At 48.9% G+C, this 17,222-nt stretch overlaps 1 protein-coding gene across 2 annotated transcripts in view; it reads left to right on the top strand.

Moving 5' to 3' along the window:
- Positions 1 to 5,001, top strand: part of YPEL2 (yippee like 2) — a 33,453-nt gene extending 28,452 nt beyond the window's left edge. For both annotated transcript variants that reach the window (XM_062506828.1, XM_062506827.1), the window contains exon 5: positions 100 to 5,001. In XM_062506828.1, coding sequence (XP_062362812.1) covers positions 100 to 189 — 90 coding nt within the window. In that variant the 3' untranslated portion in view covers positions 190 to 5,001. The remainder of the gene's footprint in view (positions 1 to 99) is intronic.
- Positions 5,002 to 17,222: the final 12,221 nt, after the last annotated feature.

Raw genomic sequence — 17,222 nt, 5'->3', positions numbered from 1 at the left:
AAGGCTCAACCTTGCACCAGCACTCCCCAGTCTGATCCATATCACGATTTACACCCAAACATCACCTGAATCTCACTCCTCCTCCTCATCTCATTTTAGGAACACGCTTTTGAAAGCAGCCAGAAGTATAAAGAAGGCAAATACATCATTGAACTAGCTCACATGATCAAGGATAATGGCTGGGATTGAGTGGGAAGAGCCCAGCCTAGCAGCGTGTACGAGATGCCATCCAACCGAACATTTATCCAAGAGTGAGAGAGTGACTGAACGCTTGGTTCCATGCATTTAGAGGCTCTGCAACCCGGGAGCATCTTCACACCCTTCTCCATCTTTATTGGTGACTGGCCTCTAAATTTCTGTCTCTCTGTCTCTTTGCTTTGTATCTGTTTGTGAGTTGACCCTGGCTGCTTCTCTCTCTGTTCTGGCGTTGGCTCAGAGAATGCACCGAACGCCCAACAGCCATTCCATGTGCCCAGTGCTCGACCCAGCCTGACCTGGGCTCTCCTGGCACCTCCCCAGGTGCCCGAGGTTTGGGCAGGAGAAGGTGGGAGAGGGGTGGGGGAGTGAGGGAACCATCAGAAGGTGATGCTGTGCTTCTCCTTTCAGTCCTGGTTAAGCGAGGCTTGAAACCATCTCCTTGTCTAAATGGACAGAGAAATATCTACTTGTCTAAAAAGGACAGAGAAATAATCTACTTGTCTAAATGGATAGAGAAATATCTACTTGTTTAAATGGATAGAGAAATACCTACTTGTCTAAAAAGGACAGAGAAATATCTCCTTGTCTAAAAGGACAGAAATTACCTCACGGCTGCGTTTTCTCTCTGAATCTCGAATCCATCAGCTGAGCCCCAGGCAGAACCAGTCCCCCCCACAATCTGTATTTTGTTTGCTGTTTATGAACTCGTTGTGTGAGGGGGCAGGACCTGGAGGCTGGAGAGATGGCCTGCCTCTCCTGTTTCTTGCTGGTTCAGGGTAGGGAGACTGAACATCCCAGTGGAGCACAGCTGTGGGGAGCATCCTCACAGATGGAGAAACCAAATCCTGACTCTTGAGCCCTTCAGAGAGGATGAGAGAACCACTTCAGGCACAAGGAGGCTGGAGTTGCAGCTTAGGAAATGTGGTGGGGTGAAAAAAGGCACGTATGAGGCAAGGGAGAGGAAATTCTGTAGAGGAGGAGGATGGGGACAAACAGTTCCAGAGGGTACCCCTGGATTTCCTGACCTCCCCTGAGCACCCTTGGCAGTGTCTCACCAATCTTTCACAAGTGCAAGTAGGAAAATGTTGTTTCAGAACCTTTTCCTTGAATGCCAGGTTCCACTGGGGGAGCCTGGCACAGAAGTGGGGTGAGGAGGGAGCCGAGTTCTGGTGGTTGTGTTGCACAGGTGGATATTTCAAGTCCTGAGGTTTCCTCCCCTTTTCCCACTCCCAGAAGCCCGTTGAAGGCACGGGGAGAATGGGAAAGAAAAATAGAAATTAAACATCTTCCCACCACCCCTGGGATGATCTATGCCTTGAGGGGTAGATGTGGATGTCAAAACTGCAAGGGACAAGGAGTCCTTCCCATTTTAATTTTTTCCATGGGAATTCCTGAGCACCTTCCTGAGGTGGATGCTGGGGAAGGGGCGTCGTGTGTGAGAGGGGAGCTGTGTTAGGCCAGAATAGCAACGAGGAGTTTGCTCTGCAGCAATCCAGCCAGTATCTGGTGCAGAACCCAGGACTATGGAGCTGAGTTTGTTTTCTCTCTCCCCGAGTGAATTTTTCTTTTTGTTGGCAGAATCCTTTCGAGTAGGTTAATCCACGGGGGGAAATCTTTCTTAATCCAGAAGGAAAGAGTGTTGTGCAGGGGGTGGTGACTCCTTATGAAACAGAAGCTTTGGAGCTGTAAGCTGTTGTCACTGGCCCCCACCCCTGAGAGATTCCAGGGGTCTGTGGAGGAATCATTTGTTGTTTTATTGACAGGGAATATGAATAGAGACTCTCCTTAAGGATCAGGGTGGAAATTTAGTGTTGGATCCTTGTGCTGAAACCCAAACCTGATGAAGCAAAGGTTGTTTTTTTTCTCTCTCAAATCTCTGTTCTTGACAGCCTTGGAGAAATGAGGTGGAGTTGTCCAGGCTCCTGCAGGGGATGGAGTTTGTGACCTACCTGTCCAGAGGTGGCTTCTGCCCTCACCCTTCTGCTCTGGCTGTGTAACAATTGCTTCAGCTTTTGTTTTGGATTGTCTCTGCTTCCATCAGCCACATTCCCTCCAGTGACAAATCCAGGAAAAATCAAAAATTCCACAGCACCTGCTGTCTTGTGGGCTCTGGCACTGCCCTGGTGCCACTTCCCTGTCCTTTCATTGAGGATCCATGGCAATTTACTGGGTTTTGACTAGTGGGAAGTAATTCCTGTTCTTCAAAGAGCTCTTTAGTCTCCACAGAGCCTTTAAAGGAGCTGGGAGAGGTAAGGTCTCATCCCAAATCCTGTGAGGTTGAGAAGAGCACACAGGGCTCATGGTTTGATGTTGATATTTGCAGTGACTGCTGATCAAAAAGAATATAAAAGGCAGGGCTGTGCAGAGAACTGCTCTGAGAAATACCAACTCCAGAGAGCTGTCAGCTCTAAATGTTTTTATCCATTCATTTGGGACAAAAAAAGGACAATGCCCCATCAGACCTGGCTGGTTTTTACTGGCCACAAGTGTTGGGCTTTTAATGGCAACCAGTCCAAACTTGAATAGGGCGAGGTTTAATCTGCTTTTAATTGGTTTTGTCCCATCAGTCTCTTGCTGAGAGCCTGGCCCCGAGCCCTGATGGGAAGCCAATGTGTGGCTGTGCCTGTCCCCAGCACCCAGAGAATTCCCTGGGGAGTGGCTGTGATGTCCTGCACAGGTGGATGAGGAGGAATGGCCTTGTGCAGCTCCTGTGTGTGTCCAGTGAACACGAAGAGTTGATTTAGTTGGCTGCTGATTCCCCTGGGAGCTGGCAGGAATTTGGGATCTGTGCTGGGGGAGCCACAGAGTGACACACTCAGAGATAACCAAAGAACTTCCCTGCTGAGCTGAGCCAGCTGGGGCCCTTTCCCAGGAGAAATGGAGATGTGGCCCGTGGGAGCTGCTTTCCATGGGCAGCATCCTCAGGAAAACATGGACAGCAGCGAGTTTTCCTCCTTTTTTTGCTGTCCAGCCTCGTGTCTGGGCAGCTGTGAGCACCCTTGAGTTTACATCCCCCCCCACCCACCCCAAAGCTCAGACTTGATCAAGTTTTAAATTGTTTTTGCTTTGGTGGATTGTCTTGGTGTGAAATCCTGACCCCTGTAAGAAATATTCAGATGCTAATATATAAAAAGCAGAAAAAAATAAACCCCCAGACGTTATCTTGTGAAATATACTTTTGTAAATAATATTTAATTTTTTAAAAAGAAATAATATATTTGGTGCTGTTTTCTCAGAGCCCCTCCCTGAGAGCACTTTTTTTTTTTGTCGTCGTCGTTTATGATGATCCTGTTTCCTTCTGTATTTGTTGAAAAATATGTTTAAAGGGAAACAAAAATCATAATTTACGTTGTCCTCTGAGGTGAATCCGTGTTTCCTGTGGCTGTGGCAGGAGAGGGGACTCCCAGCTGGCAGATTTGGGGGGATATTTGGGCTGGGAGGGGCTGCAGGCACTCAGAGGGTTCCAGTTCCCCTGTGCCTTTCCCTGGAGCCCAGGAACCCCCTGGAGTTCCCACTTTCCCTGCTTTGTGGGATCCAGGCCTGGGGTTTTCTCTTGCACCAGTATTGGCTGGAGTGAAGTAGATCTGGAGCTGCAGGAATTGGGATTGGACAGGAGCTGCAGCCTCACCTTCACTGAGGGCAGCAGGGATGGAGGATGGAGCTTTTAACTCCATGTTGATTTTACCTAAACCCTAAATCTTTGGATCCTGGTTTTATTTTTGAGGGGAGGGGTTTTTCTTGTTGTTGTTTTTGTTTTTTAACCAGGCTGCTACATAACAAGTTCAAGTTTACCTCTCGTGGCAGTAAAGTTCGTTTATTTTGTTCTTCTTTCTGTCTTTAATCTTCCCCTTTCTCGCCCTTCTTGGTTTTTATTTCATTTGGTCTCTTGTTTTATCCCAAAGTGGACCAACAGCACAAACCACTGGACTGTGTTTTGCTGAGCAAGGAGCTGTTGAAGAACTCTTGCAGACTCTTTAATTCTCTGGGTTTGGTGTACACGACTTCAAACCACACAGGAAAAAACAAAAACAAACCAAAACCAACCAAACCCTGCGAAATCAAACCTGTTGTTCTCGTGATGATTAAGTGAGAATGTTCTCTGTATGCATTTTTCTAACTGCTCTGTGAGAGTGTCAATTATGCATTTCACTGCACTTCCCTGCTTTGGGAGGAGCTTCCACGTGAAGCAGTTTTGGGATGAAGAGGGGACACCAAACACCAAGCTCAGCTCAGTGGGAAGGAGCTCTTCCCACCACGGGAGAGGCCTCAGTGCTCAGAAGCAATCAGGTTAGACAGGGATTTTCTGCAGAAATCATGGTGAAAAAGAACAAGCAGAAGAGGGGAAACAAAATCATTTTGAATTAAAAAAAAAAAAAATCAACATATTTAAATGCAAGCAGAATGGCATTGTGTAAGGTACAACCACAAATAAGCTGTTCTCATTGTTACAACTGTGTGTATCCTTTGTTTTGTTCTTCCTAAGGAAATGGGAATGCTTTCCCCACTGGCAAAACTAAGGACAATATTTCCAATACCAGCCTGTCTATGGATGCTCTTGTGTTTACAAATTGTGTACACTTTTATTTCTTTGATCTTATTTTAATTTTTTTGCATATTCTTTCAGGTCATTTGCTTCAGTCATAAATACAATTGTTTTGTTTTCAAATAATTGGTTTTCACCTTTTCATGTATTTGTACATTGTATATAGTTCTTCAGTATTAGAGGGAGGCGTATTGTTTGTCATATTTACAATATGTGTTGGTGCTCATTTGAGAAAATAAAATTTTCAAGTACTAAAGCTGCCAGTCCAGGTTTCTGCTTTATTCTGTGCAAATCCCTGAAATCCAGAGCTGCTTCCAGGGGATGGGATAAAGCAATTCCTGCAGCCTCCACCTCAGATACAAACACAGGTGGAAGGCAGAGCTTTATTTGGGATTTTTGGGAAGGGCTGATGCAATCCCTGTTCATCCTGCTGCTGGAGGTGGCAGGGACCTGTTCCCTGTGCCTGTGCCCTGTCCCTGTCCCCATGCCCTGTCCCTGTTCCCTGTGCCCTGTCCCTGTTCCCTGTTCCCTGTCCCTGTCCCCATGCCCTGTCCCTGTTCCCTGTGCCCTGTCCCTGTTCCCTGGCCCTGTCCCCATGCCCTGTCCCTGTTCCCTGTCCCTGTGCCCTGTCCCCATGCCCTGTCCCTTTCCCTGTCCCCATGCCCTGTCCCTGTCCCCATGCCCTGTCCCCGTGCCCTGTCCCCGTGCCCTGTCCCTGTGCCCTGTCCCTGTGCCCTGTCCCCATGCCCTGTCCCTTTCCCTGTCCCCATGCCCTGTCCCTGTTCCCTGTCCCTGTCCCCGTGCCCTGTCCCCATGCCCTGTCCCTGTTCCCTGTCCCCATGCCCTGTCCCTGTCCCCGTGCCCTGTCCCCGTGCCCTGTCCCCATGCCCTGTCCCTGTTCCCTGTCCCCATGCCCTGTCCCTGTCCCCATGCCCTGTCCCTGTGCCCTGTCCCCGTGCCCTGTCCCTGTCCCCATGCCCTGTCCCTTTCCCTGTCCCCATGCCCCATGCCGCTGAGTGCCCTTAATTCCCCATGGAGCTGAAAAAGAAACTTAAACCTTCCTCGGAGCCCTGAACTGGGGGTGAGCTCAGGCAAAGCTGCACCTGAGAGGAGCTGGGGGTGAGGCAGGTGAGGAGGAGCTGGGGGATTCCTGGGAGCTGGGAAAGGCCGAGGAAGGTGAGATGGATCCCATGGCCTGGGCAGAGGGACACTGGGGTCAGGTAATCGGATCTTGCTTTCACCAAAACCTTACCTTGCTCTTGTTGGCCCCACACCAGCCTGGGACGCTCTGTGTGTGTCCCTAAGAGACACTGCCCCTCTCCTGGGGACAATGACATCCCCAAAAATGACCTGCAGGGTCTGTGTGGGGCAGCTCCTGGTTCTGGGCTTGTTCCTGCAGCCCCTGCAGCTCCTGCAGATCATCCCAAACCCAACGGTTTTAACCCTGTGAGGAGTGGGCAGTGGTCCCCAGTCCCACGAGGTGACAGTGCTGCAGGAGTCACCCTGACCTTCCCCAGGGCTATAAAGAGCAGCAGGGCTGAGCTGGGGCAGTTCCTGACTCCTCTCCCATCCCACCGGCCACAATGAGGGATTTTTTTTTTCAAAGGACGATCACGAAGCTAAAAACACAGCAGCACCAGTGGCCTTTAATCCCGGTTCAAGAACGATCTGACACTCCTGCTCTGCTTTCCCAGACGGATTTTTGGGACTCGGGGATGCTGCTCCATAGTTTCACTCCACCCCTTTCCTCCCCAGCTCGGGATCCAACCCCATGGATGCCCCCGGGCTTTCCCCAGCTCCTTCTTTCCCATCAGGACCCCAGCTCTGTCCCAGCAGGGTTTTCTCACTGACAGGGAGGATTTTCAGTAGCACGTTCAGGCTGCCAAACATGCCAGGGTTATTTTTACCCGGCTCCAGGGTGGGGTATAAATAGAGCTGAGGCTGTTCTCTGTTGCTGACCGAGAAATGTCCCACAGAAGAGAGCCAGGCATGAAGGAAATGTCACCTGGAATGTGCTCACCCCTGGGGGACTCTGCCCTGTCTGCAGAGGGGAAATAGCAGAGCCCTGGTGCCACCCTTCTCCATGTGGCACCCCAAAACCACAGAGCCAGGCAGGGTTCTGCCGTGTTCTGGGGAATCTTGGGGTGTTTGGAGCACAGACTTGGTGTGGGGATGGGCACCTTTAATTTAGTCTCTCCAGGATTAAATCCATCCATCTGTCAGGGCACCCCAAATCTGTAAAGGGATGAGCCCTGCGAGGGAAGGCACTGGGGGGCTCAGGGAAAGGACAGCAGGGACAGGGGGTGACAGACATCACCAACTCGACTTCTGTGACCAAAAAAAAAAAAAAAAAATCCCAAACCCATGGAGCTTTTCCAGCCTGGCCTGTTATTTATGGCTCAGGATCAAGGAGTTGCTCCTGGCAGGGGCTGCCCTGCTGGGCTCCACGGGAAAAGCTCCTGCAGACGATTTGTTCCCAGTGTATGGAAACTTCTGATGAGGTGAAGTGAAATGCTGGGGGAAAAAAAAAAAAAAAACATAAAATCCTTTACCATGGGCTCGACCTCGCCCCACAGAGCTGTGCCCCTGGGTGAAGGGCTCTGAGCAAGGCTTTGGATGCCTGAGAGAAACAGCAAATGCTGTAGGAGAGCTTTTATAGAGCTCTGCTTCCTCGGGGAAGCCAGACTGGTGTTTTCTTTTCCACTCGGACAAGGATTTTCCCATAATTGTGCTATTTTTATGGAGGTTTCAGACAGAAACAGAGGGGCTGTCCCAGCCAAGCCCTGGTGCTGGAGGAGCTGGAGCACTGGGGAGTTCAGCTCTGATGCAGGTTCCCCATCTTTGCCAAGTGCCTTTGCTGGCAGATGTCTCACCCTGTGGAAATGGGGGATTTGCTCCATCTGTGCCTCACTGGGATTTTTCTTTTTTTGGAGTTTCCTGCCTGGAGATGAAGTGTGGTGCAGATGCTGCCTGAACCAGGGGGAAGCAGCAGAGCCTTCGTGGCACAAAACAGGGGCTCAGCCAAAACTCCTGCTCTGAGGACACAAAAATGAACACCTCAGCAGCCAGCATCAATTTCTGGGCAGTTCATCAACACCCCAACCCCTGCTGATGAGGCAAAGGCTAGGGAAACACCAGGAGTGATGGCTGAGAGGCCACTGAGGCCACCAGCTGTGCCCATCACCAGTGCCTCCCCCAGTTCCCAGGTTTTGCTGGTTTCTGGATGTATTTTTGCTGGGAAGGAGCTTTTGTTTGAAGTGGTGTTGCTGCTGGAAGCTCAGCTGGGTTTTGCTGCTCATTCTTGCTGGGTGTTGTGGCAGGTCAGAAGGAAGGAGCCAGGTGGGAGCAGGTTTTATGGGGAGGAAATGAAGTGGCTGAAGGGTTGAGGCTGTGCCGTCTTTAATTTGAGGTGGGATTTCTGTCTGACCGTGGGATTTGAGCTGCTGTGGCTCCCTGTGCCTGGTTATGGGGGCAGCAGGAGGAGGCTGTGATGGGGGACTGTTGATGCAAATCCTTCTGCAGGCTTGTGGAGGTGAATTTAATCTTTGGAAGCCTGGTGGGAATGAGCTCTCCGGGGCTGGGAGCTGCCAGCAGCCAGCGGCGCCTGGAGCCATTAGCAGGGCACTAATAATGTCCTTTATTAAATCATAGCCACGTCATCAGCTGCACTTGGGGATGTGACTGCTTGCACGTCCCTTCCCAACCTGCCTGCTCCTCTGGGTGCTGTGGCAGCTGGTTTTTTTCTGTGGGTTTTCAGCAGTTTTTTGCTCTTTTACTTTGTAGGATCCATCCTGCAGAAGGCGCTGGGGTTTTTTTCCACTCAATTCATCCCCAGCTCCTGGTGGCCTCAGATTCACAGGGAGGTTTTTTGGTTTTTTCTCGATTTGCTCTCAGCAGGAGAGGGTCTGTGAGCTCCTGAGTGAAACCCCTTGTGCCTAACCCAAATTTTCCCCAAAATACAAATAATTCAGCCCAAACTGGGCTCTTAGGCTCTCTGTACCTGCCTTGGACCAGACCAGGCTTTGCTTGGGGTTACTGGAGCTGCTTCTGTGAATCCCCATCACAACCCAGCTCTGAACACATACATTCCATGCCCTAGGTTCTCAATCCAAAAAAATTTGGGAACCAGGCAATGTTCAAGCCTTAGGAAAACCCCACCCTGGCTGGAGGTGCTGGCTAACACGGACAGGGCTCCTTTTGGATTAGTTACCCACAAGCAAGAAAAGCTATTTTGAACCAGAGGCTGGGAATGTTTGAGCTAATCCCAGGTGGAAGCTGATTAAAGGCTCGTGGGGGAAGATTTGGAGCAGATCCTGGTGGCACAGGGAGCCCGGCCACGTCCCCTGGCTGCTCTGCCCAGCCAAACCACCCCAATCTCCAGTGAGTGAGAGGAGGTGAAGCTCAGCCCAGCCTTTCCTGAGGTGTTGGAGAGCATTTCATTGCACAAACCCTTGCCAAGGTCTGTGGAGCTTAATCCTGACCTTTGGCAGCTGTCAGTGCTGGGAAGGGCAGAGCTCTGTGCTCCTTCCCAGGCTGGTGAGCAAAGGGATCGTGGGGGCACCTTCCTGAGCCCTTCAGCTCCGTGTCACCCACACCAGGGAGCTGCCAGTGTCTTCATCCTGTCACATCCCAGGGAAATATTTCCATTTTGGTCACCATTTTCAGGGGTTTGTAAGTTTTCCTGTGGGAGATTCCCACCTTGGGCTGGGTGAGCTCTGCTCCCTGCTCTGGGTGGGCAGTGCCTGTGCCAGGGAACAAAGGGTGCAGGGTTTGGGTGGGATCTTGAGGATGCACAGCATTAACCTGTACAGACCCAGCTTTCCCCAGGGAAGGTGCTGCAGGGCTCGTTCCCATCCTCATGGGTCTCTCCATCCCGTGTCACATGTGACAGCCAGCCTCTGCCACAGGAGGGTGGCACAAACACCAATTTTTGGGTCAGGTGCCTAAAAGCTCTTGGAGGAGAAATCTTAAAGGCAGCCATGGTGGATATTCCCTAAAAGCAGAGCAAGGACACCACATGGGAAGAGTCCTGCAGACCAGAGCTGCAGGCTGGGCCCTCCTGAATGAAATATTTGGGTTTTATCCACCTTGCCCAGCCCGACAGCAGCCCCTTGTTTGAGACTCAGAGAAACACGACCCAGTGAAGAGATTCCTTGCAGCTCCTGAAACCAAAGAGCTTCCTCCACACAAACCCTGAATTCTTCCCCACATCCTGCCCTGGGCAAACACTGAGCAGGACTGAGAGCAGGGCTCAGCAAACAGCACCAGGTGTAAACACAGCAGCGTTTCCTCTCCAGGAAAATATTGACTTGTCTCTCTGATCACTCCTGGACTGAAAGCACTTTTGGAGCAGCTTTTAAGGAATTGCTTACATTTCATTTTCCTTTTTTTTTTTTTTTTTTCCCCACGTGGAGCCCCACAGCAGCAGCATTGTGGTGAAGTCTAAGGTGTTTTTAAAGACCCCGTTTCAGGTGTTTATGTGCTGCTGCACATAAATCACACCTCAAACCATGAGCCCTTGTCTGCTCAAGGGCCTTCAGTGCTCAAAATATTCCTGAGGCTGAGTCCTTTCCTGCCCAAACACCCCCAAAATGTCTTCTTGCATCCTTCCTCTGAGCCTGACCAGGGAGAGCCCAGCGTGTGCCCCTCTCCTCGTGTTATCCACGTTCAAACTGGGATAAAGACAGGGAAGTGCTTTCCAAGGATTTGGAGGGAGGGGCTGTTGTGTGCCCTGGGCAGTGGTCTCTGCAGTGCTCACAGAGGTTTTTTGGGTGTATAATATCCTTTACTCTTTTAGATGAGTCATTCCTTCCAGGGATTAATTTTGTTGTCTCTTTGGAAGATCACAAATTCAATCCTTTCGCTGTTTTCCTTCCCTTAAAAGTGGAGAGTATTGGTAAATCTTATTTTTCAGAAGCCCAGGCTGTAATCTGGGACCTCTGGTCCCTTTTTTCTGCTCTTTCCCCCAGTGGGGTACAGGATCAGAGCACCCAAAAGTGGCTGTAGGCAGGTACAAAGCCTGGACCCAAGTGTGGAGCTGGGGAAGGACACACTGGGAGCTGCAGGGATTTAGGACACATTTCTGGCACCCTGCACTGAGCCCTGTGGCCTCCTGCTTGTCGTGTGTCCATTTTCCTTTGGAATGCACCCAAAAGTTGGGGAAGCTTCTGTCCACGGAGCTGAGCTGTGCCTGTCAGCAGTGACATCACAATTTGTGTCCGGATTAAAGGGAAATTAAAATTAATCCTCGCAGTCCAGGGAGATCTCTGGGGTTTAGCATTTTTTTCCCTTGATCATTCAGTATTTTTAGCACTTTTTTATTTTTAGCTCCTCACAGAGGCAGCAGGTACTGGAAATCCCAGCCCTGTCCCAGTAGCCTCATCATCTGTGCAGGGGAGTGATGGGAGGAAGGATGGTACCAGGGAAAATAAAACTGGCTGGGGCTGGCTCTGCCACCCAGAGCTCCTCAGAAAGGAGAGAATTAAACCCCACCCAGTAATTAATCAAGTGTAAAGAATCTGAGCCATGCTGTGTTGTGAAATTCTGCTGGGAATGTGCTGCTGGTTGGGGTGAGACCCCTCCAAACCCCAGAGATCCTGTGGGATCCCCCTGCAAGGAGCTGCTGGCTCTGGCACTGCTGGGCTGGGGTGAATCCCAACAAAACCAGGGAAAGAGGGAATGGATCAGGGTTTGGATCAGGGTTTGGGTCAGGAACAACCATCAACCCTCCCCAGTGAGCAGGAGGTTCAGATGAACTCTTGGCTCGCAGCATCCTAAAAAGTGGAACAGAAAAGTGATGTTAATATTTAATTAACTTCTGAGCACGGTGTCACAGTGTCCCAGCACCCCCAGGATTTAGATCTGATTTCTCTTTAATTCCAGAGGGTTTGCAGAGGCAGGAGGGGCTGTGTTGGTCTTGGTGGGAGTGGGTGATGCCAACACAAATCCTCTGCCACCGTGTCCAGGGGGACACACGGGAGCCAAGCCCTGCCTGGCATCTGTGTCAGGTGGCTGAAAAACACACAGAAAAAAAATGTTGGCTGAGCAGGGCACAGGCACGGGGCAGTGCAGGGATCTTAATTAAATCACTTCCAGCTGGACTCGGTACCGAGCCCTGGCATGCACCGCTCCCGAATTCCGCTGATAATTCCACTCTGTGCGGGCCCCTCCCCGCACCCGCGGGTTTGGGGTGGCGTGAAAAATTGATTTCTTGATTAAAGTCTAATGCGTGGTATAATTAAGGAAATCCTCCCAGTTCAGAAAGTCATTAGGAGATGATTAATTGGGATGAGGCTGTGGCTGCTGCACCCCCAGGAGCCCAGGGCAGCGGGGTCACTGTCACACGGGGGATGGAGCCTGGGCAAAGCCATCCCGGGAACCTCTGCAAAGCCAGCCTGGAGAGCTGTGCTTGACATCCCTCTCAGTCACCACTGATGCTCCTTCCAGTTACAGTTTAAGGCCTTTCACTGCAAAATATTTCATTAAGTGGTGGCAGTTTAGGTGCAGAGCCCAAGGAGGTTCTTCCAGAGAGGATCCATCCCCCTCTGTGCTCACCCTGTGCCTTCCAGACACCCATAACACCCTGACCAGAACATTTTCCTTCTTCCCTGATTATCTCTCCGGTTCTCACATTGTTTTTATTTATGATAAAGACAGCAGAGGCAGCAGCTGCTCCAAGTGGTTGTTTTTGGTTTTCTTTCCTGCCTTCCAGAGACCTGGGGTTGATGCAGACACCAGGACTTCATGCTGTGGGATGGTGTCTGCATCACAAACTGCTTTTATTCCTGAAATAGTAATTGAATACTAAATGGTAGATCTGCCCAATAGATTGGGTGAAAAGATCAATTTGCTTTAGATAGAGGAGAGGCTATTTCATGGCACAAAAAAGGAATTATGGAGAATCAGTAACTCAGCCTGTCAGTGTGCACTGCTGGGAGTTATTACACGTGTCTCAGACATGTCTGATGAGTCTGAGGGTGAAAATTCTTTTGGCTGAAGGAAATTTTGGTCACATAGCTGCTTTAGTGGTTGGTTTGTAAACACTGCTGCTGTGCTTGTAGATGTAAGTTAGTTTAGGCTCAATAGAAGAGCATTGAATGAGGGGGGAAATGTTGTTTTGCAGTTCAGTAGTGAGAATATTCTATTTTTTTCCCCCATTTCCTCCCTTTGTTTGATTGTTTGTTTTTGAGAGAACAAACAAAGTCTGGAGAAGTGTCCAACACTGTCCAACAGGACAGGAGTAGTGAGGTGTCTTTTTTTATGTCCACACTGAAACTGTGTTCTGTTTAATGGGTTTAATGAGCCGTGTGCACCCCAAAATCGCCCCACAGCACCCCCCAAAAGGTGTTCAGGTGCTGATCTCCCCCAGGCACTGATTACAATCTGCTAATTAACCTCCTCTCCTCCAGGAACTGCAGCAGGGGACAAGATGCCCTGCACTGCCAGCCTGCCCTCCCTCGTGCCTTGCCAGGGTTGTTTTCTCTGTGTAAGTTCCGAAAAAAATGAAGTCCTAAAGAGTAAAATTAAACCTACGATGGAAATGCAGCACTCTGGCAAACAGAAACTGCAATTACATCCCCAGCCTCACCCTCATCCAAAGGACCAGGTGGCTGCAAGTGAATTAAGTCTGGTTTTGCTGTGGACATTTTCCAATCCTCATTCGTTTCTACAGTGAGAGACTCTTTTAAAATCTCAGGTTGCTCAGAGCTTCATCCCACCTGAGCACCTCCAGGGATGTTGCAGCCACAGTTTTTTCTGGGTGACACTTCCTCATCATACTCACAGGTTCTTACCCCCAAAAAAAATCTCTCATGCGAGCAGTTCCATCACTCCCCTCGTGCCTGTGAGCCCAGGGAGGGAACAGAGGGCACAGCATCAGCTGTCAGGGAGCAAATCTTGTTCAAACACACAGTTCTTGTGCTGAAGCCCTTAAACCTTTGGCTAAACTAAAAAGGCAGAGTGAAGAATGTTTTGAATACGCTCAGGAAATCCTCCACACTGGATGAGATCAGAAGAAGCCATTAGTGAGGACGGACAGGATTCTTCTCCAAACAAAGGCCAATACTGAGTAATTGCAATTCTATAAACAGAGCATCACTTCAAAAACTCAATGGCTGCCCCAGCAGCCCGGGAAGCTTCAAACCCTGGCGTTTAATGTGAAGGTAAATGGATGGAAAATAATTAGGTTCCTTACAGCTTCAATCTTATTTTTCCAATCCACATTGTCCTTGAGCCATTATATACTTAAGGGGTTTGCTCTGCACTAATGGAATTGCCAAATTCCACCCTCAGTCAGGGACCAGCCTTCTCCAGCTTTGTTCTTGGGAATTAAAGGACAGACACCAGGCTTTTTTTGCCTTTATTATTTTTTCCCAGATATGCCCATTTTTATTTTTCACAAAGCTAAAAAACTGCTTGATTTGCGGATTTGATTTTTTTTTCTGACATCAAATTGCTGCAAAATACCCCCAGCAAAACCTGTAACTTAATACAATAACTAAGAGAATTAGTGCAGGGTTTTATTAGCTCCCAACAGCTGAGGAGCATCAGAGGGGTTTTCAAACACCAAGTTAACCCTCAAAACACCATTAACCATGAGTGTTTTGATAATAATTTTATGGGGAGCAAAGAGGTGGGCCAATTTATTCACCAATCCATGAATTTCTGTCTCCAAGTGCCTTCCCAGATTAGCTGTTATTCACCTTGCAACACGTCTCCTTCATTTAATGTTGATTTATAAATCCCAGCCTTCAATTTAAGGAACTGGGCTAGCAGTCATCATTTGCTAGTAATGGACTCAAGCTGCAAAATTTGGCTTCAAAGCTCAGAGCTGTGTGGATTTAGGGTTTTAGCTCACCCGTAATAGAAATAAGAAACAGATGGGATTTGCAGGCTTGGTTTGGACTCCTCGCTTCTCATCAGGTCAGTCTTGTTTAGGTCAAATCAGATTTTCAGCATGATTCATTCCTGCCTCTGCCTGATGCACTCATGGCACACAGACTGTCCCCAGGGCTGGGATCCTTAGAACACTGGGTATGTTCTGGATATCTTAGAAAAACAAATGTTACCAAGTTCTGTAAGTGGTGTGGAATTAAAGGCAATTGGGAACGCTTGTCGTCAGTGCCAGCCATGCATTTATATACCAAAGTTCTCATATTTTTAGAAGTTTAGAGCTGAGAACTCTATAATATTTCTTTTTCATCTAATAAGGGTTCTGTGAGACACATGGAAGGGCTGGGTTTGAGATATTCTTAGCAATTTAACACAGAGAATCTTGCCTCAGTTTATTGTAGGGCAGACCTGGCAGAATGATTCCTCAGGGATGGTTTCCAAGGGAAGTGGTGGCTTCCTCCTCCATCCAAACTGTATCTGGGTATCTTCCCTTTGGAAGCATCACTTCAGCTGAACAAATTATTAAATTTAGTAGCAAAAGAACAGGCTCAAACTGCTCTTTGCAGGAGGTGATATGAGAGTATCTCATGGTCCTGTCTGGCTTTTAACCTAAGTATAATTTAAAATAGGGCTGTTCAGCATCTCAGAGCTTGTGGTGGTGTGGAACCATATGTGGTTTGCTCTTGTGCCACTCATCAGGAATTCCTTGGAAAGGAGAATTTCCTGAAAGGCTTTCACTCCTTCCTGATGACTCCTGGAGACGGTTTTAGCTGGGGGGAGGGGGGAGGAAGGGATTTATAAAAGCATGGTGCTAAAGCCTTGCAGACAGGCGTTGCCTCAAACAGCAATGCACAGCTCATACCCCACGAGATTGCCAAACCAGGGTAAAATAAAGAGCTGCTGTTCCCAGGCTGCCTGTGCAGCCACCCTGCTGCTTTTGCCAGGGATGCACAGAACCGAGGATCTGATAAGAAAAACACTTTCATGTTGGTAGAAGTTCAGTGCCAGCCCAGCTGAGACAAGGGCAGTGCCTGGGGACAGAAGGAGAATGAAAAGGGAAGGAGGGCAAATGTTCACTCCATAAAGGCTTCTAACCTAATGTGGGATTAGTGCAAAGAAAATGGACCACACATTAAAATTCATGAAGGAGTACGATTTAAGATCCATGAATAACAGTGTCACAATTATGCAGGACCGGGGATTTGGGTTTGTTTGTGTTTTTTTTCTTCCAGAGCTGGTGGAAGAACTGAAGTCATTACCAGGACTGTGTGTGGCTTCCAGTGCTCTGCCCTCACTGCTGGATGTTCTGGACACCCAGAGCTGATGATACCAAAACGTTAAACACGGGGATGAGAGGAAATGGGAGAGGTTGAAGGTTCCCAGACAAAATATGAGGGGGTTTTTGAGGGTCTGATAGGCTGTGTCCTAGTCCCTGGCTCTCGAGGCTGTCTCTGGTAAGAAGTTTTAGTACTTGTTTGGTGTGGACAGATGTCTCAAGTCTGGGGGCTGTGGCATTTGGCTGTCTGTCATTCTGGACACCCTCTGTGACTTCTGGAGCCTTGGTCAACTCACTTGATCTCCTGGATTTCAGCCCTCCCCTCCAAAACCAGCTGAGCCTAGGGGTGTAAGGAATGAGTTTATTCCTGGGAGGTGTGACAGCATCTGTGCTAAGGGTAGGAGGGTCCAAACCTGCTTTTTTATCCTTAATCAAGCTACATGAACCTCAGGTCCTTCCAAACAAGGCTGTGGAAGGAAATCCCAGGTGAGCCTGGACCTACGGTACGTGGTGAGGGCCACGGCAAGGGGAGGAAGGCAACCCCCAGCTCCTCAACCTCCAGTTTTTTGTCATCCAGTGCAGGGGAGCATCAAGGAGATCTGGCTTTTCTTAATGACTTAGCATGAGAAAAGCTCATGCCAGGGGTTAATTCCTCATCCTGTATTCCCATCCGTGAGGACAGAGGCTGGGAACTCAGCTGTTGTTATTCCATGGTCTTAATATAGAACAAAAGAGTAGTATTTTGTCCTACATTTAACAGCTGGAGAAATAAAACTACTTTGAGTGGCAGGAGATGCTGTCACATGTAAGAGGGCATTTCCAGGGTAGTTCAGGATATCTGCTCATTCTACAGTCACAGAAATATATTTAAATCACAGTCATGGTGCACTCTAATGGGAATGTAGGGCTTAAGTGAATTATTGATTGTTTTGCACATTTGATAAGAAAGTCAGAAGAGGAAGGATGTCTAATATACAGAAATAGATTTGAAGCCTCCCATGGGCTGTAACAGAAGTGCAATCGTGAGAAGGTCTTAAAATAGCCAACAGCTTTCACTGCTGCAGGTACAAAAGGCCTTGGATCAGTGGAATACTTCAGGTGGAGATCCAGGGAGATGGATTTGCTCGATGCCTCCTGGGTATTTTTCATGCTTGCTCTCAGTGTATGTGCTAAGTGCCCATAAGCTGCCTTCCTTCATCTCCTCAGGTAAGTGTGGGAAGAAAAAAAACCGTTCCAATTTAACATGAAAATCTCAGCCACCATTTAGAGATTTAGGTATTCTCCAATCTGCCCACCCCAGTCTCCAGGGAGACT

Source organism: Cinclus cinclus, chromosome 22 (genome assembly GCF_963662255.1).
Source record: "Cinclus cinclus chromosome 22, bCinCin1.1, whole genome shotgun sequence".
Lineage (NCBI taxonomy): Eukaryota > Metazoa > Chordata > Aves > Passeriformes > Cinclidae > Cinclus > Cinclus cinclus.
Note: the sequence above shows the minus strand (reverse complement) of the source record. Positions and strands in the feature narration are given on the sequence as shown.